We start from the raw sequence: 19,281 nt of genomic DNA, 5'->3' as shown, positions 1-19,281 counted from the left end.
ATACACACCACAGTGTGCGTAACGGAGAGGAGGAGGGCCACAGGGAAGGAAATGATAGTGAAGAGAAGGATAAAGTTAGAATAAAGTTAGACTATGGAAAAGGAATCTCTTACTCTGTGGGGCATCTGTAAACAGCAGTAATTTTTAACAGGGGCCTCTTTCAGTGGCACCGGTTTCTACAGGGGAGAGGCGTAGAGAGAATACTATTAGCTGAGCATGAAGCTTTCTCGCAAATGCTGCAGATCTCAAGAAATGGTCTCTATACATTACAAAAATAGATAATTGGTAGCTAACAGTTGAAAGCTGGTTTTCAGAAACACTATGCATCCATTTGGACTTTGGACTCCTATTTGGAGAATGTAAAGAATTAGAACAGCACATAAAAAGCCAACAGTCGTTCAGTTGTGGTGAGATATGACGAACCCCAGGGGTTCCTGATTGAAATCCCATTTCACACAGGTGGAGGTGGAGAACTGAGGAGCCATATTCAAAAGGGACATGTTTCAGTTGGCTACCAACATGGCCGCCATAGAAGAGCAGGGATTGTCCAATCCTACCCTGCTTTAGTCAGCATGAAGCACCATGAGCAGATAAAGCTTGAGTATCTGCAGGTGCAGCATCCATGTTCATACTCAACTGAGAAACACGTCACTAGATTGAGGCTGTTTTCATAGAATGATCAGTAAAGGAAGTGACCTAAGCACATAAGCACATGGAGCCGCAAGAAACTAAACAACATACATAAAGAAGCAGATGGGAGAAAGTCAGGTGTATCAGTGACCCGTTACGCACATCCCGGGAACACAAAGAGCTAGTCTACGAGTTACTACTGGCCACTTCTGGTTTCATGCTATACAATATGGGAACATTTAGTATGACACGACTCACTCTTCTGAGTACTGCCAAATGATTTGTGGGCCAAGAAAGAGACTTATATGCAGCGTCACGCCATGAAACTTGAAACATTTTGAACCTCCATCAGAGGCCCTTCCAAAGAAATGGGGTTATTTCTGTGCCAGCGCTGAGTGCCTGGTGTAGGTGCCGCGCTGTCTTCCTGCCTGTCTCATACCATGTGAGGGAGCTGGATGTTGGCCAGGCTGTTGATGAGCGACTGGCTGAGGTTGGCCAGTTCGTGTAGCAGCGAGTCGTTCTGCTGCTCGATGGCCTTGTTTTCCTCCTCCATGGACTTCAAGTTGGTCTCCATGGTGGTGATCTGGGGAGGAAGTTGGGGAGAGTTGCCATGGTTACAGAGGCATGCTGAATTGCTTAGAATAATGCTGAGAGGGATGGCGAAGGAATGTCTTACTTGAGTCCTAAGCTTAATCATGTCTGACTCCACTTGATTGTTTGATTCATTTAGATCTTTGATTTCTTCGTCCAGCTGTTTGATTTCTTCATCATTCTCTATGCCTATATAGGAGTACACCTTCCTTAAAACCACATGTCCAAACACAGAGTCACAGAACAGTGGCATGGCCTTCGCCTATCTGGGGATAATATTATCATGCCTGTTGGATATTGCTGCTGCCACTGGGGGAGCTGGAAGACCATTTTCTGTTAGGAAATGTTATGTACACAAGCAGATTCCATGGAACGAACCTTTGCTTGCACGCTGCTTGATAGTAAGCATTTCGACGCCAGTCATCCGAGCCTTTTTCATGGCCGAAGTAGCCCGGGGACATCCGGAGAGACTGCAGAGGGAAACACATGGACTTCACTTACAGAGGGCATTAGTACTTTTTATTAGGAACCACATACTGCACATAACACAAAAACAGTACATCATAAATCATTAAATCAGTGTCCACATCCAATGTCAATGTAATAAGACAGATTAAATAGATTCATTCATGCATTCATCTTTTAAAATATTTCAGGGCCATGTGTGGCTGGAGCCTATCCCTGGAGCACAGAGAGTAAAACAGGAATCAACCCTGGACAGCACACATACACACACACACACACACACACACACACACACACACACACACACCCCCATCCCTGGACAGAGTGCCAGTCCATCACAAAGCCCACACACACACATACCAGCACACTCACATTGGGACAATTTTGAGTCACCAATTGACTTAAAATACACACCTTTGAACTGTGGGAGGAAACTGTAGTACCCAGAGGAAACCCACACAGGCACAGAGAGAACATGCAAACTCCACACAGACAGCGGCCAGGCCAGGAATCTAACCTGGCTCAGTGGGGTCGTAAGGCAGCAGTGCAAATTATAAATCCCTCATAAATGTAAAGAGCTTCATTTAAAACTCGTATATGAACATCACAAGCTATAAAGCACTCCCTCTGATATACACTCACACACAGAAAGTCTCACACAGACACAGACGTACACACTCACACACGCACTCTTGTATACTCACATACTCACAGGCCCACACACACATTCTTGTACAGACACACACACACACACACACTCATACAGACACACACAGACACACACAGAGACACACACACACCTCCGGTGGGTGAGGAAGCTCCCGCTCACATGTCCTGAGCCGTCACAGCCGGGCGTAGGGCATGTCATGCCATCGGTCTTGCCCGACTTCCAAGGGAATGGTGCTCCGTTGACGAAGCCATCCTTCTGGCGCTTGGCGGCCAGCGGGCAACCGGAGGCGCTACGGTGGGATGCGTACTTCCCTGTCACATGACCCTGACCATCACAGCCTGGCACGGGACACCTGAACAGGCAGGAAAGCATGGGCTCAGAGCAATGCAGCCAATCTCTTACTGCATGGAGGCAGCAGAGCCCAGTGTGAACCTCACATGGGCAACCCAGGAGGGCTTGGTAGGCTGGACTCACTTGATAGGCTCCTGGTCGTCCTTCTCCTCCTTGTGCATGATTTTAATTCCACTCTTCTTCGCTCGGGGACAACCTGATAAACTGCAGGAAGCAAACTCTGTCAGGTCGGTGTTTAGACACCCTACTGATTACCAGTATGTATATGTGTACCTTATAGTGTACGTGTGTGTGTGCGCGTGTGTGTGTTCACCTCCTGTGTGAGGCGTAGTTGCCTGTTATGTGCCCGGAGCCATCACAACCTGGAGTAGGACACCTGCACGCGTGAACACACAGGCGTTAAAGCGCGAACACACAGGCATAAGACTTCATCTCCATGCACGACGGAGAGACAGGAGACAGGACTCTGTGAGAAGGGCTTACTTCAGATCCTGGGTGTTCGCTGGCATCATCCCCCGCATGCCTTTATCCGCCAGCTGGCAGCTGGAGAGCCTGGGGAGAAAGACTCGCCACAGTTACACGCCATGCGGCCAAATACCACCCCCCAGCAGATGAGGACGCGCGAGTATGCTCTTCTTACGTGAGGAGGTCTTTCTTGGTCTCCTTACAGGGGGCGTATTTGTGTTTGGGGCTGGGGAGAGACACCTCACCCTGGTACTGCTGCTCCTCCAGTAGCTCCTGGAAAGGGTCCAGCTCGTCCTGACAGTGACAGAAGATGTCATGGAAGCGAATGGAGGGTCCATTAATAACCATTATTAACCCAGGCTAATAATAGTCCACCTTTCTGATCCATATCCAATCATAAAACACAACTGCTTATGGACCAAATCTCTTTGTGTATTACAGTTTTTATCAATCACTTTGGCCCAATTCTTAAATCTCAATGAATATTTTCAAAACAACATGTAAATATCTCCTTTCCAGTGATACTTGTTCTCAAACAGATTGCAAATGTTTTAGCACACCTATACAAATGAGTAAGTTCTAGCACATCTATACAAATTGCTAACAGTTGTCCACAATTAGCACAATTAGGATGCATATATCTTGCTCATCAAAACTGGTTGTGTTGATTCTCAGTTGAATCATTTTACTCCAAAGCATGTCGGATTTCCCTCTTTGTGTAAGTCATCACACGCACAAGAGGGCATTCATCATTCTCATTCTCAGTGGCTTATGTTGAAACAATAACTACATTTTGAAACCTAAGTTAAATGTTTTAGGTGAGTGTTGTGCTGTACCATATAATCTGCTTTGAAAAGTGCACCTAGAGCAGGGCTTCATGAGGAACACTGGGGATATTAGAAATACGTTTAGACATTTGACAGTTTTAAATTCTGGCTATTGAACCTTATTCCTTTCATGTCCTGGAATCTGTCCAGAAAATGTGTATTCAAATATGCATAAAATATGAAGGTGAATTATTTTGATTTGGTTTTGATTCCTGAAAACTATTGCACACTTTTACACTACTTCAACAACTTTTGAGGGCACATGAAGCTTTTCAGTGCCATACTACTCCTTCACCACTAGATGCCACTGAAGTGCTTTTGTTGGGAAGGTTCTTTTTTTTTTATCTTTTAAATAACACTGCAAAAACTTATTACCTCTGTGGTTTTTATATCCCACATTACAATATACACCATATGTCACAATGTAAAATACGACATGGCTATTGTATCAGCTTTATATGCTACCCCATAAAGCTTCACAGATTACTCTCTTCTAATAAAATGCTTGGTATATGGCCACCAACCAGCCAGTAGCCGTGGCAGCACTTCCCCACCATCCATCTGTGTTCACTTTAATAAAGCCTCGGCATTCCCTTCCAGTACCTCCTTGTGGTCCTCGTCCAGGCGTTTAATCTTGGTGTAGTCCACGGGCAGGTCCCAGCAGTCGGCCGGGCTCATCTGGTAGCAGCGGCTGTTGAGCAGCGCCTGGCGCTGGGGGGACATGGGCTGCAGTGGGGTGAGCACAGTGCCCTCGCCCACGCCGCCGGCGTGGCCCACGCTCAGATCCAGCGTACCGCTCTCCTCTGCCTCCCGCTCGCCCGGACTCTGCAGAGAAGACAGGGAGGGGGAGGGGAGAGGAGAGAGGAGGGGAGGAGCGCAGAGGGGAGGACAGCGGAGGAAACGAGAGAAGCAAAAAAAAGGAGGATGAAGGTAGGTGAAAGGCGGAAAACGAAGAAAATTCATGGGAACAGGGATGAAATTGATCATAAAACGAACAGCATGCGATTGGGAATGTGGAGAGACAGTACTCAGGTGGGAAAAGGGATGGCGGAGCATTGACTGCTCTGCATCCTCATCTCCAGCCCTTCACTAGTGCCCCAGTACAGGAAGCAGCATGGCCTCTCCCCTCCGCAGCAAGCCCCGCTGTCCTTAAAGAGAGGTCACAGTCTTTCTACTGAGCCCAACAGGCGATGGGAGAGCAGACTGGAACACTGGCTGAAAGCGCTATCGATCCAACCCATCGCTTACAGAGTGAGAGAGAGAGAGAGAGAGAGAGAGAGAGAGAGAGAGAGAGAGAGAGAGAGAGAGGGGAGGGGCTGATGCCGCATCAGTTCTGCTCTTGCTGTCAGCTGCTGCTTACGCTCCCATTATCACCTTTCAGATAATCTCTTCAATCGATGTGTCACTAAAGCAATCAGGAGCTGCTCACGTCATTAAGCTCACATGACAACCCACAAAGCGGAGCTCGGCATGTACGGCAGAAGTGGCCCTAACACCTGAGCAACACTGCACCCTGCACACGCTGCTACCATGCCGTCCACCACCAACACAGAGGCGAGGCAGACGAGGCATGGAACCACGCAGCCAGCAGAAAGCCAGCAGAAAAAGAAAGCCAGCAGCGTTCCAGCACACAGGAACAGACAAGCAGCAAACCTCCTGAACCATACAGAGAAGGCAAAGCAACATAGATAGAGAGTGCCAGAGAGCAAGAGATAGATAGATAGATAGATAGATAGATAGATAGATAGATAGATAGATAGATAGATAGATAGATAGATAGATAGATAGATAGTGTGTGTGTGGTCATGTGTCTGCATGTGTGTCTGTGTGTGTGTGTGTGCGCATGTGTGTACGGTCATGTGCCTCTGTGTGTGGGAGCATGTGTGTCTGTTTGCGCGTGTATAAATGTGTGTGCATATGTGTGTGCATGCGTGTGTGTGAGAGAGAGACAGACTGAGTGCACTGACCTGCGCGAGCAGCTCGGCGCCCTTGCTGCCCAGGCCCTGGGGCATCTCCCTGCATCGCGTGGACAGGTTGAGGATGGCCGTGGCAGCCATGTGGGCTGCCTCCATGTCGTGTGTGTAGTCGAAGCTGCTCTTGCTGCAGGTGCTGCTGGCGCTGCTGCCGCCGCCCCCTCCCCTACCGGCCCTGCCACCCCCACAGCTCAGGCTGCTGCCACTGCTGCCACCGCTGCCACCGCTGCTGCCACTGCTGGGTGCGTAGCTGCTCGTCGTGCTGCTGGCTGGACTCGAGGTCTTGCAGTAGCGCTTGGCTGCTGTTGTGCACACGCGCACACACACACACACACACACACACACACACACACACACACACACACACACACACACCGCCCCCCCCAAAGCGTGCACACACGCACACACACACACACACACACACACACACACACACACACACACACACACACACACACACACACACACTTACTATCAGAGATATATAGGGTAATGTATGCAAGAATGTAGGTGTACCTACCCACACAGGTAAACAGATTAACAGCAGAATGACAGAATGATAGATAGATAGATAGATAGATAGATAGATAGATAGATAGATAGATAGATAGATAGATAGATAGATAGATAGATAGATAGATAGATAGATAGATAGATAGATAGATAGATAGATAGAAACAAATATATTGGCAGATATATAGGCAGATAGACACCTACAAGACTCGCTTATTGGATGATCTGATGTTCCATGATGAATGCTGAGAGCAAATGAGTCTGAAAGAAAGAGAGGAAAGGGAGAGAGAGAGAGAGAGAGAGAGAGAGAGAGAGAGAGAGAGCAGTGTGACAGTATGTCTACATTTCAAACAGAGGGCTACACATTGTTATAGCAGAAAATATAAAACCTTCACTAAAAGCATTTTGCACAGTAGGGAGAATAATGGAAAAAATAAATACTCTTATGAAGAATAAAACATAAAAACCAACCTCAGGAAAAATATTATCCATTATTATATTCTGAACAAGCCGTTGCTTTAAAAATACAAGCTAATATGGCATAGTTCTGGTTACGGTAATAAGCTGTCTTTTGTCTGACAAGGACAATGCAAATCAGAATCATGAATGGTCTTTAGATATATACAATAAATAATTTGCCCAAAACACAACATTTGCCACAACTTTTCATGGGATATGTTTCTATCAATTTACCCAATTTGCTCTTGTGAAGAGAAAGCTGAAGCTCATAAGCTTTCTCACTTACCTTTTTTTTTCTGCGACCCAATAAAAGAAAAAAGGTGTAAATGCAGTAATCAATTCAAAAATCCTTTTAAGGAAGACTGAGTTTTAAAATGATTCAAAAAGAATCATCAGCGTAATAGGCAATATACCCAAGAATTCCAGTTTGACAATTCACACATCACAGCACAAACTGAATATGAACTGGTCCATTTTTGTATTTACAGAATTTGCAGTGAATGCAAGAAAGCGTACTAAAGAACCTTCTGTCAGCCGCTGGTCCCAGACTACGGACTCAGGCTGGTGGCTACTGCTTGTTCCATTGTGCCATTGAAGGAAGTGAGCTATCATGAGCAGTTCTTTTCAAAAAGGAAGTCAAACAACATAAGAAAAGCTTATCTGAGCTCTGCCAAGGTTAAACATCTATGGCTCTCTAAGTGATCTCTGTCCTGGAAGCAGCAAAACCCAAACATGCAGTTGTACATGTTTAACCTGGGAATTCTCATTTTTAAGCATATCTTGCCTGTTAATTTGTCGTAATTAACTGTTTGACTGCACTTCCCGACAGTGAAACGGAGCACAAGTTACCCCAGAGGTCATTTCCTAACCTAAAATCTCAGACAGTCATGCAAAACACCACTCAACTGAGACTGGGCACAAGCTCCTTCTCTTGTAGACCAGAAACCAACTGCTCTGAAACAGGCAACAGAATGTAGAAGAAGCGGACCAGTACTGCTGAATTGGCACTAGCTTCACTGTAGCTCACCAAAACATCTGGGATACTTTCCAACTCCTGGCAAAACACCTTAGTCTGAAGCTTTTGTGAACTTGCCATTAAACTCTGGATGTCTTGGCAGAGATATGATACAGAGACCCCCATCAGAAGGACCCTGAGGAGTTCTGAAATGTTCCATATGAATGGCTAAGGGGTTAAATCCTGATCAGGTTTTAACAAAATTTTATCGTGATAAATGAACATACTGATGGTGATAAATGAGCACACTGATCCAGCTGTTACCCCAGTTAGAGAAACAACAATCCTCAGTTCAGTGGACATGTTGTCTACCTAAGCTCTCAAAGGAGGGCAAACAGTGTGCACTCACCGTCGTAGCCCCTGGGTGAGGTATCCCGTCCGTGGTTCTTCTGGGCAAGGGAGCGCTTGCTGTAGGCGTGGGGCTGGGTGTCGTAGCCCCCGCTGTAGTCAAAGCTGGTCTTGGAGTACTTCTCCAGTTCCTTAGCCAGGTTGGAGCGAGGTGTGCTGGTAGACACGTTATTTTTGTAACCGTACTGTGGGATCTCCAGCTGTTTCACAAAGCACATAGGCCTGGAAGATACCATCGACAGAGACGGGGGGAGGAAACCCAGCCTGGGCATGACTGGAACTGATGCAAGGCCAAGCTAACTGGAACTGAAGTCGAACTAGGTGTGAAATGGTGCTTTCAGGATACGGTTTTAGATCCATACTGCTATCCTGTAAATTTTAGTATCTTCGGTGTATATTCAGTTTCACACTGAGTTAATCGGATAATGCCGTTTGGAACTATCTATGCCCTAGGATTTTTTCCCCAAGACCAGTACTTTGTGAGTAAAGAATCTAAAGCCCAATAAACTGTGAAATCACATGATTTCTGTTTTTTAAAATATCTGTATGCAAAGAAATGTGATCGCTGTCATTGATGTGTTTTTACACAAATGGTATTTGTTCATTTGTGCATTAGATGTGTTCTTGTGCTAAGTGCAGTAATGGGTAGGATCGTGTGGCAGGGAGTGTATGCAGGTGGAGCAGAGGCGGGTGCACTACCTCAGCACGCGGTCGGATGCCTGGTTGGACTTTGGGCCGTCACATGACTGGTGCTTCTCTTGAACCTTAGCCATCTTTTCAGCAGCGGCTATGGGGCATCCAGAGAGACTGTAACACCGGCAAGGCAATAATTATAGTGTTAGCGCTCCCTCCAGTGTGCAAGACACCCATCCACCCACACACACACACACACACACACACACACACACACACACACACACACACACACACACACACACACACACACACACATTCAAGAAACAGTAGGATTTAAAGGAATATTTAATAGAAGCAAAAAGGGGTGAGTTTGTGCCAGTCAAATTAAGACCATTCTTTTGTGTTTGTAAAACCATTGTGTGTGTGCAGGGTACAAAGGGATATTTATGTATAAATTATGCATTTCCTATGGCCCAGTTGTACAGCATGTAGGCACAGCTTTGCAGCTATCTGTTGGGTATTAGTGGCTCCGGAGAGATCCTCATGTCTAGCCCCTGCAGTCTCAGAGAAGAAGAGTGGGATAATACAGTTAGAAATCAGCCGTCTCACTCTCCACGCCACGACTAGCCAATCACCACCCCAGCCGTCTCACTCTCCACGCCACGACTAGCCAATCACCACCCCAGCCATCTCACTCTCCACGCCACGACTAGTCAATCACCACCCCAGCCGTCTCACTCTCCACGCCACGACTAGCCAATCACCACCCCAGCTGTCTCACTCTCCACGCCACGACTAGCCAATCACCAACCCAGCCGTCTCACTCTCCACGCCACGACTAGCCAATCACCACCCCAGCTGTCTCACTCTCCACGCCACGACTAGCCAATCACCACCCCAGCCGTCTCACTCTCCATGCCACGACTAGCCAATCACCGCCCCAGCCGTCTCACTCTCCATGCCATGACTAGTCCATAACCGCCCCAGCCGTCTCACTCTCCACGCCACGACTAGCCAATCACCACCCCAGCCGTCTCACTCTCCACGCCACGACTAACCCATCACCCATCACCCATCCCAGCGCTCTCGCTCTCCCTATTACTTCACATTCCTGTGCATGCTATCACTGTGAGATTTTCTTTTTACTTTCTCGAAAACATTGCTCTCATAAAACATGATCAAACACATTCACATGCATGAAAACACACACACACACACACACACACAGTTCCATCATTCTCAAAAACAAGAAAAAACAAAATGAACCAGGCGATATCACACAAGGGCACGTGCTCTCATCAACTACAGCCGCGCAATTTCACACACGCATGAAACTTCTGCGAATCAGAGCCCTCCCGTTAACGCCTTTCTGCCCAGCTGGCGGCAGAAATGTGGTGACAGGCAGGCAGAAGGACTGCTGTCAATATGCCAAGTTGCTATGACAACCGAGAGACGAGCATGCATACATATATATATATATGTATGTATGTATGTATATGCACCTGCACACACACACACACACACACACACACACACACACACACACACACACACACACATACACACACATATATGTATATATGTTATATACATTCATATACATATATACGCAGCACGAGTGATCCCCCACCGCCCCCTTTCCACGTGTTTTGTTTTCCTCATCTCGACCTGTTTAATGCCTGCACTGTGGCTGTGAGCCTGTCCCACCGGAGCTGTTCCATATAACATGGCCTGCAGCGTCTGTGAGGGGGGAAACACGCCATGTGAGGCTGCGTCTGTGACATCAGGAGATCAGAGCTGCACGCACGAGGAGGAGACACATCTAAAATGTGTGTGCGTGCCTGTGGATTTGGTTCCAAGGGTGCCAGTGAGGAGATGGTAAAGTTTTTCCCTAGTCTTCTTGTCCCTTATAACTGCTTAATAATTGAAGAATAACAGTATATGGAATTGGTTGTAGATTGTAAGAAGCTGGATATCTCAGTTCAAAATGTGCAAGATTTATTTTATTTTATTTTAAACACACACCACACACACACACACACACACACACACACACACACACACACACACACACAAACAAACACAAAACATTATTATTATTGTTTTTGTTGTTGTTGTTGCTTTTGTTGTTGATCAACTAAATAATAAGTCTTAAAAAATTAATTAAAATATATTATTTTAAAAAACTATCTATGTATTTTTGGCACACAACATCCTCATATTTGAGGGAGAAGAAAAAAAAAACACAACCCAGTGATTTTCAGTAAAGGTCAAAGGATTAGGTCTCAGGCTGCCAAAAAGCCTGCCTCCTTGCCAAATCCTCCCAGCAGGTTACACAACACCAGCACACATCCCCCCCATCCTCTCACTCCCACCTCCACCCAAAGTGCGAGCCTTCTTAACATCCACCCCATCCTTTACCAATGCCGAGGCTGGGGGGGTGTGTGCCCCCCGCAGCTCCGCCCAGCCCAGGTGCAGCCACTCACCTGCGGTGGGAGTTCCTGTTGCTATTAACATGGCCGCGTCCCGAGCAACCAGGCGTGGGGCACTTTAGAACATTCTCATGCATTGCAAGAACTTTGGAAAGACAGACAGGAAAAGGCCAGAGACAGTGTAGGTTAGGAGCACCCAAGGTGAAAACAGAGAGCCTGGCTTTGTATTCAGTTGAATGAGCTTGGTGTTAGCCAACTGGAAACAGTGTGATGACTGCAGTGGAAAAGAAAGCGATCGGGTAGTGCAGTGAAAGCACGGCATGCAATAAAGGAGCATATGTGTTATTAGCATGCAATATAAATCGATTTGAAAGCAGTTTGAGCTATACCTACAGCTGCATGCTAAGCTTTGGCTAGCTAATGTATTTCCTTATAGTGGCACAGAAATGGAACTAATATGCGACTAGAAGTAAAAGTGTGCATTTTAGCTTGCTGAAATGCTGCTCGAAGACAAGCTTTATTACCAAAAGGAACAGATGCCTTTTTCTTTAGTTTTTACCCCGTGAAGAAGACATTTGCCAATTTATTAAGAAATTTCACTCATTTCACTAAATGTGAAATGTAGGGACCAGGTTCAGTTTTTGAGCCCTGTCTCCTGAGGTTTCACACTGAACTACCTGTTCCACAAATAATATTATGTTAAGTAAGCATGTCATTTTTCAAATAATTGGGTGAACTTGCCTTTGAATTATACAAGTAAACGCAGTAAGCATATTTGTTGCAAAACGCAATCACACAAACAACTACAAAAGTAAAAAAAAAAACCTGAAAGAACATTATTCTCATGCACTTCTAATGAACCTATTCACAGTGCATAACTGAAGAGTGGCTCAGTGTGTTGGCCTTTAAATTCCCTGTACCCTGTCCTGCACTGAGCTCAACTGACTCATCAGCTCCTCTCAGTGACAGAACCCCAAGACAAGCTGCTCTCTGGCGTCATTAAGTGTGTGAACGGTCCCAGAGGGACACTGACCAGCCACACGTCCAGCCAGCACTTCAGACAGTAAGGGGGGGGCACGTCAAATAAACGCAAGAGCACCCTCCTACTGCTTGGAGGTGTAATTACAACCTGAAGTCAGGACATGCATGAAAGTGAAACCCAGTGCCTAAAGTGGGCTGTAAAAAGTAGTCTTACTTTCTGGTGGTACGCGGTCTTTGTGGGGGCAGCCGGACAGGCTTCGGTGGTGCGGGTACAAGCCGGTGACGTGGCCCGTGCCGTCACACCCTGGGGTGGGACACTTGCTCTCTTTTTTCTCACCTCTCGAGGAATCTTCGCATGAAAGAAAGCATTCACACATCTTGTTATGTTCCTACTTCCCTGAATGTCCAAACACTCCAGAGAAAAGGATGCTCCTTTCGTAACTGTTCCTCAAAATCACATTAAATATGGTTTCTACGGTCTTGCAGCTTTGGAAGACAGCAGCACTGATAGACAACCACTACTGATAGACAATCATCCTTTTCTGCAAGAAAAGGATGCTGTAAGGAGAGCTGGCTGGACTCGGAAGCACATCTGCTTTCATGTCTCTTTCTGTTGCACTGGGAGAAAAACCTGTTAACTTAATGTTCCAGGAATGCAGTTTAATTTCATTATGAGTGTCTGTGAGGAACACGGCCCAAGCGACCAGAGCTGCATCAGACTAGCTGATCAGGCCTTTCTCCTCCTGTGTGGGCTTTTCTTCCAGAGGCAAGATCTTCTCCACCCTAAACTGAGCCTGGAGGATATGGCCAAGCTCGTGCCAAGACTGGTACTGGTATCAAATCATTTTTGGCAAATTCCAGTCCTGGCTGTGAGATGGGGCAAACCTCGGGGCCAAATGGCCATGCCCAGAGCTACCCCGTGGCAGTGAATTTAGGATCTAATTCGCTCGGCGTGTGCCAGAGAGGAACGATTTTTTTGCAGAATTTTGGTCCACTTTACATTTTTTTCACAGTTCTCTTTTAACTGGCTAATGCCCTTTAGATGAGATGGCCGAGCTCTGTCCAAGCAGTACCTCTGAATATATAGACAACGCTGGGGATAGAAATGGGCTTTAGTTTTTTTTTGGCTTGAGTAACAACAAATGACTGAAGGCTCCTCGCTCTTGTGACAAGTTTGGCAGGGAAGCTGTCCCTGGCCAGTTAGCCTGGGCCTGACGAAGCATCCCTGGCACCCCTCTCCCTCCGGCAGAGGACACAGATCTGTGGCGTCAGGATCTGGGCCAGGATTAAATGCAACAGAACCGGCCTTGTTCTCTGTGCAGCGGTAATCAAGCGCACTCAGTAGGTGCACCTCCGACAGTGTTTTAGGTTTGTGTTGGAATCCATTTCAGTGCCATCTCCTGTTCCATAATGATCATCATCGGAGCATGACTAAATAATACATTTTGTTGTTTCTAAACAAATGTAAATGAATTTCAACCATTTGACTGAAACTTGACCTTTTACTTGTTTCACTGTTAAATTGAGAGGATGAGTTAAATTAGCCATGCAAAAAGCGCACCTTAATTCGTACAACACATACATGCCGTGGGATGAAGTCTTATCTTAACAGTCATGATCTTCACTGAACACTCTCCCATAGGTCAGAACAATGATCTCGTTTCCAAAAGATGAAGCCCCGTGTTCAAAATGACTTATTCTAAATGAGTGTAGGTTTAAAGTGCTATATTAGGTACTCTACAAGTAACTCTACTAACATGATGATCATTCCATATGAAGAGAAGCACTGCAAAGAAAACAGGCCCCTAGATCAGACTGGCTAATAGCCACACTACCCGGCTACTACTGCAAGCTTCACGGCCCGAGCAAGTTTCCAAGCTATGGAGGAAAAAATTCAAGACATATATTGTGTTGGGCAGTATCGAGAGGTGAGCGGAGGATGACACTGCTTCTCAGCACCGTAACGACCCTCCGTGGAGTGTTATGCCGATACAGTCTGGCAGATTCTTATAGATAATAATAAGAGTGCGTAGCGTGGATGGCTCTCTCCCAGGGGCGGTGGGTGTGATTCGAAGTGGATTTGGAGAAATAGGCCGTGGACAGAGTCCCGCAGATGAGATTTGCTGTCCTAACGGGCCGTGCAGATTGCCATTACTCATGCCTGACAAGGCGAGCCTCTGATGTTACCACGCAGGCCTATTTTAACAACATAAGCTGCTGCTGCCGCTACCGCTGTCATTGCCACGGCGATCTGAGTGTCTGGGAACAGCCGGAACAACGCATCTGTCCCACTCAAGGAGTCCTGCAGCTAGCACACATGCCACTGCACGACGTGTCGGAAGCCGCACCGAGACAAAGGCTAAAACCGAACGCAAAGATTGTTGCTGAAGCAGCTCTGAGGAAGGCAGAGAAATATCGCACCCGCTCTACCCTAGACCACTCCATTTCACCTGAAACCCAAAACCTCACTGCCACGGTTGACAATAGCAGAGCTCTGAAGTTGGGTTAATTCTGAAGTGATTGCTCCTGGGTGGGTGAGTTTTACCTTTGGGGTAGTAGGCTCTCTTTGCCCCATCGTGGTGGAGTCGGGCTTTACGCTCGTCGGCGCCACTGCTCTGCCTGGGGCTGTGTTGGTGATCCCTGCGGGCCGCTGCCTGGTCCGAAGCCATTCTGTCACGCATCACTTTGGCGCGCTCGGACTCCAGCGCGATGGCCTTCTCCAGCAGGGACAAGTTGCCCTTGGTCATGTCGAAGGCCTCGTCCGAGCGCTCCGAAGCCACCGACGTGGTGTCCTCATCGGGCTCCTGCGCGCAGCCAGCAGGGTAGCTGCCACGGGACGGCGGGCTGAGCTGCTCCTCCAGCTTCATCAGGTTCACCATGTCCGAGTAGTTCCTCTCCAAGGGCCTCTGCGTCTCCGCCTGCTGGCAGGTGTCATAGCGGGTCATGTGGTGCAGCGGGAGCTGCTGCGGCAGAAGCTGGTGCTGCGGCATGGGCTGCTCGTTCACCTGCGTCTCGCTGAGCTTGCGCGCCAGGTCGAAGCACTGGTTCCGCAGGCACTCCAGGCTGCTGAGGCACACGCCCTCCTCGTTCTCCTCCACCTGGCCGTTGGGGTGGACCAGAGCCACCGATCCCTCGCCGACGGCCGCCTCGTCTGGGTAGCCGTCGTCGGGCAGCACGGCCCCGTGCCCTTGGGCCAGCAGCTTGAGTGAGTCCACCGTCTCACGCACTACGTCGCTGTCCAGGTCCACGCTCAGATCCCCCTTCCGCCCGCCCCGCTCGCTCCCATCCTCGTCGTCCTCGTCCTCATCTTCGCCGCCGCTGTTAGAGGAGCTGCTGTTCATCTCCGACTCTGTCATGGCCTGGTAGGCAGCGTCCTCCGCTATCTTGCCCAGGTTTAGCAGCGACTTGGCCACCAGCTCATCGTAGTTCTCGTACTCTTCATTGGTCGGGTTGTTATTGTTGTTACTATCTTTCTCAACCATCTGACTGGGCTTTGATTGTCCACAACTGGAATAGTTTTTCTCTAATGACAGAGGATGAGATAAATAATATACAAGTATATAAGAGCATTTTTTTTTTTTTACATATTTTTAATTTCTCTTCATTTTTAAGTGGTTGACTCTCAGTAGAGACCTCTCATGAAAATGGAACAGAACTTATCCTCTCTTAAAGGTACTGGGAACCATTTGTTTTAAATGTACCTCGATAAGTTCACAAATAAAATGTCAAGATTCTCTGAGTTACAGTGGCTGAGTGTAGAGCATACAGAAAAGAGGATACTGGCCTTCAAGTCAACAAGATCTGAGTGGGTCTGAAAGATAATTACCATTTTATAAACAATCTCACCAGCGAATGCATTTTAGCATTATGTTAAAGGCAACTCCATGAAACCGATGGGTATTAAATATTAAAGCACCATGATGGAGTAAAAATACAGTCTAGCATAAACTTACTGATCCCTGGATGACTGTTACAGAAACTCCTTTCTGAAGAAAGTTTCCTTCCCTCAGTGCTAATGACCATAACCTTCAGAAATATCTGTGTGCAAACACATCCACCACTAAATATACCATATGGAATGGTTTTCTTGTGCAGTGACATGTAAGCAGCACAGGCAGCTCCGGAAATCTCCTCCTTCTCCTTTAGGGATTTTAGTATTGCTTGTATTTGGGACACGGCAGGGTGAGACTGCAGGGCTAAGCAGAGGATGAGGTGCTCTGCTTCCAGAGCCAGAAATATCCTCAGGAGGAGCCCGTTCTCACTGGGGAGGAGGGAGCACAGAATGATGCCTCCTGTGGAATGGCAGCATGCGTGTGCAGCGTGGCCAGAGTGAATAGCTCAGAGAGCCTTCTCTCTCCATTGCTGTGGAAGGCGCTGTCAGAAGCGATTGAGGAAGTGGGAGAACGAGGCTGAGAGGCATAGCGAGCAAGCAGTCACATCTGCTGCTCCCAACGTTGGAGAAGGGACTGTGCGGATGTTCCCTGCCCTCCACTGCGCCGTAGTCAGAATACTAACCACCGCTCCTCCACTGCACTCCGCAGAACGATCCGACTGGAACTGGGCCAATTAAATGGATGGGAACCAAAACGGACCATTTAAGAAATTAGCAAATAAGAATAATAGTGATTTTAGTAGCCAGCCTTTTCATTTACTGGAAAAGATACCAATTAATATTGTAAAATGATGAGAGTAACGCTACCTTTGTGATGATGGGACTGAGTGCATCCCTTTCACTGAACTTGTTAGCCTAATGTGGCATGTCTTACTGGCTTCCTTTGAGACACATTTTGCGAGACAACAGTTACAGAAACCAGATACAAATGCATTATAATGAATGAACTCTAGACTCTGTTAGAACGAATGACACAATGACTGGCCAAGGGAGCTGGCCAAGAAACAGCTGATGTTGTCCAACTACTTATGGCCCACTGAAATGGGGGGTAAAACAGACCGTGATTCATATATCATTCACCAAGTAGTACAGATATAAAAATAGAAATTATAGCTGACATTCCGTCCTTTAACCTCAAAGCCATTTTTAAAATTTCCCACTGAATGTTCAGGAATACTGCCAGATTTACTACAAACTCACTTTCCAATTTCTTATGGACAGCACCGCATATTCCTATGGTGACTCCCAAGTCTCAAAGCTTGTATAAAAGAAAAATATGAGGTAATGAGTTAGAGAAAAGGTTTTCTTTTACAGCTGAGCAGAGAGCAGGCCTCACCTTGCTGATGAGTCTGATCTTCATATTCCTCCTCTTCCTCATGATCATCTTCATCTTCTTGCTCCTCCTCCTCTTGCTCGTCATCTCCGTCCTGCTCCACCACCTCATCATCATCCTCTACCTCTTCTTCCATTTGCTCTATCTCTTCGCCCTCCTCTCTCTCAGCCTCTCCTTCCTCTTCCTCCTCCTCTTCCTCCTCCTCCTCCTCCTCGCCAGGGTCCTCGTTGTCTTCCGAGCACTCCTCTTCTTCATCATCTCCATCCTCCTCGCCTTCCTCCTCTAGCTCTTCCTGCTCCCGTTCCTCCCCCTCATCTGTAACGTCCGCCTGGTACTTCTCGTACATCGTGGGATGGCCATCAGGCATGGCTAGAAATGGCCGCCGCTTGATAGCAGGTTCCTGTGGGGGCTTTTCCTGGATTTTCCTCTTCTTAACCAAAGGGCATCCATAGACACTGCACAAGGCACACAGAAGTCAGAGGAAGCTGCTTTAAATGTGACTGAATGCAATACATTTTAGAGTTAAATGACTCTGAAGTGTCTGTATCAGAGCAAACTCCACAGAGACTAAAAATATTAGAATTGTTTAAAGGCACAGCATAAATAACTACTGGCGTTTTTATTAAACACAGGCACCGTTTGAACTCTGTTCCCCCAAGACGACACTGTTCTGAAACCGCCCAGCGTCATTTGCAACAGTCAACTACCAAAATGCAGAAAGCAAAGCTCATTCAAACAGCGCTCAATTACACAAATCCCTTAATAATCATTAGCTGTTGAGAAATTCCACTTTAATTGCTTCAAAACAGCATGTGCAATTATGCATGGTTTAAATGTGGAATTCAGAAAATCAATTAGTCCATTTCCACATGAAAGGGCTTATTTGTGGGTTGTCAAGAGGGGTGAAAGTTTCTGCTCCCGTAGTAGAGACACTGGCTGGGGAGGACCCAACGTTGAAGTTTACATTTCCGCTTCTTTTAGATTTGTTAGCGCCACTTTGCAACAGTGCACTATACCTACACTTACGCTTGTCCGCATTCACACATTATAACAAAGAGCAGAACAGAACATGCCACTGGAGTCAAACGTACTTAGAAAAGACGTGCGGAAAACGTGTTAGGACTTGTTGCCATGGTAATTACCTACCTAAACTATAGCTACTTCACGTGCGTATTCAGACGAATCCCACAGTAATGAACTAGATGACCTTATTAACCTAGTTTATTATGGCCTATTAAATATTTTAAAAGAACATAAAGTTAGTCTATACGTCTATACCTTTATGCTTTTCGAGGGATTTCTTAGAATATTTAAACTTTTGATAACCGCACACGAAGGGCTGAGTGTGAACAAATATGAATAGACGATTAGGCTATAGAAAATAGATAACCAGATTATATAGCGAGGTTTTTTTTTTCATTCTCGGAACTGAACAATAACAATTACAAAAATAAATGGCAGTAATAAATATACAAGTCGGATGGCAAGGTGAAGTGTGGTGCTACTCCACTCAATACAGTGCACACGGGCAATTGTACCAACAGCATTTTGACCGTCCTATTCTTCGGGCGAGCACCGTCGGTCTGTGAAATGTCCGGCTTCTATATGGCAGTTTTCTTATACAGTAGCCTCAAAGCGCTTTCTAATGGGCACAAATTGCGCTGTCGGTTTGAAGGACCACCGGCGGCAACAGATTCCAC

At 46.7% G+C, this 19,281-nt stretch overlaps 1 protein-coding gene across 7 annotated transcripts in view; it reads right to left on the bottom strand.

The window, feature by feature from the left end:
• Nucleotides 1–19,281, bottom strand: part of myt1la (myelin transcription factor 1-like, a) — a 57,582-nt gene that overhangs the window by 3,605 nt on the left and 34,696 nt on the right. For 3 of the 7 annotated variants that reach the window (XM_026999012.2, XM_026999011.2, XM_026999010.2), the window contains exons 6-23: nucleotides 17,585–18,036; nucleotides 14,902–15,879; nucleotides 12,571–12,705; nucleotides 11,430–11,520; nucleotides 9,007–9,114; nucleotides 8,309–8,529; nucleotides 6,690–6,746; nucleotides 5,967–6,274; nucleotides 4,603–4,824; nucleotides 3,348–3,466; nucleotides 3,191–3,259; nucleotides 3,021–3,083; nucleotides 2,831–2,911; nucleotides 2,487–2,708; nucleotides 1,600–1,691; nucleotides 1,307–1,410; nucleotides 1,070–1,213; nucleotides 114–176 (exon numbers count right to left, since the gene is read on the bottom strand). In XM_026999012.2, the coding sequence (XP_026854813.2) occupies nucleotides 114–176; nucleotides 1,070–1,213; nucleotides 1,307–1,410; nucleotides 1,600–1,691; nucleotides 2,487–2,708; nucleotides 2,831–2,911; nucleotides 3,021–3,083; nucleotides 3,191–3,259; nucleotides 3,348–3,466; nucleotides 4,603–4,824; nucleotides 5,967–6,274; nucleotides 6,690–6,746; nucleotides 8,309–8,529; nucleotides 9,007–9,114; nucleotides 11,430–11,520; nucleotides 12,571–12,705; nucleotides 14,902–15,879; nucleotides 17,585–18,036 (3,529 nt within the window). The remainder of the gene's footprint in view (nucleotides 1–113; nucleotides 177–1,069; nucleotides 1,214–1,306; nucleotides 1,411–1,599; nucleotides 1,692–2,486; nucleotides 2,709–2,830; nucleotides 2,912–3,020; nucleotides 3,084–3,190; nucleotides 3,260–3,347; nucleotides 3,467–4,602; nucleotides 4,825–5,966; nucleotides 6,275–6,689; nucleotides 6,747–8,308; nucleotides 8,530–9,006; nucleotides 9,115–11,429; nucleotides 11,521–12,570; nucleotides 12,706–14,901; nucleotides 15,880–17,584; nucleotides 18,037–19,281) is intronic. The other 4 variants (XM_026999015.2, XM_026999017.2, XM_026999014.2 and 1 more) reach the window with 4 other exon arrangements.

Source organism: Electrophorus electricus, chromosome 3 (genome assembly GCF_013358815.1).
Source record: "Electrophorus electricus isolate fEleEle1 chromosome 3, fEleEle1.pri, whole genome shotgun sequence".
NCBI lineage: Eukaryota > Metazoa > Chordata > Actinopteri > Gymnotiformes > Gymnotidae > Electrophorus > Electrophorus electricus.
This window is presented reverse-complemented; position numbering and strand designations above follow the sequence as displayed.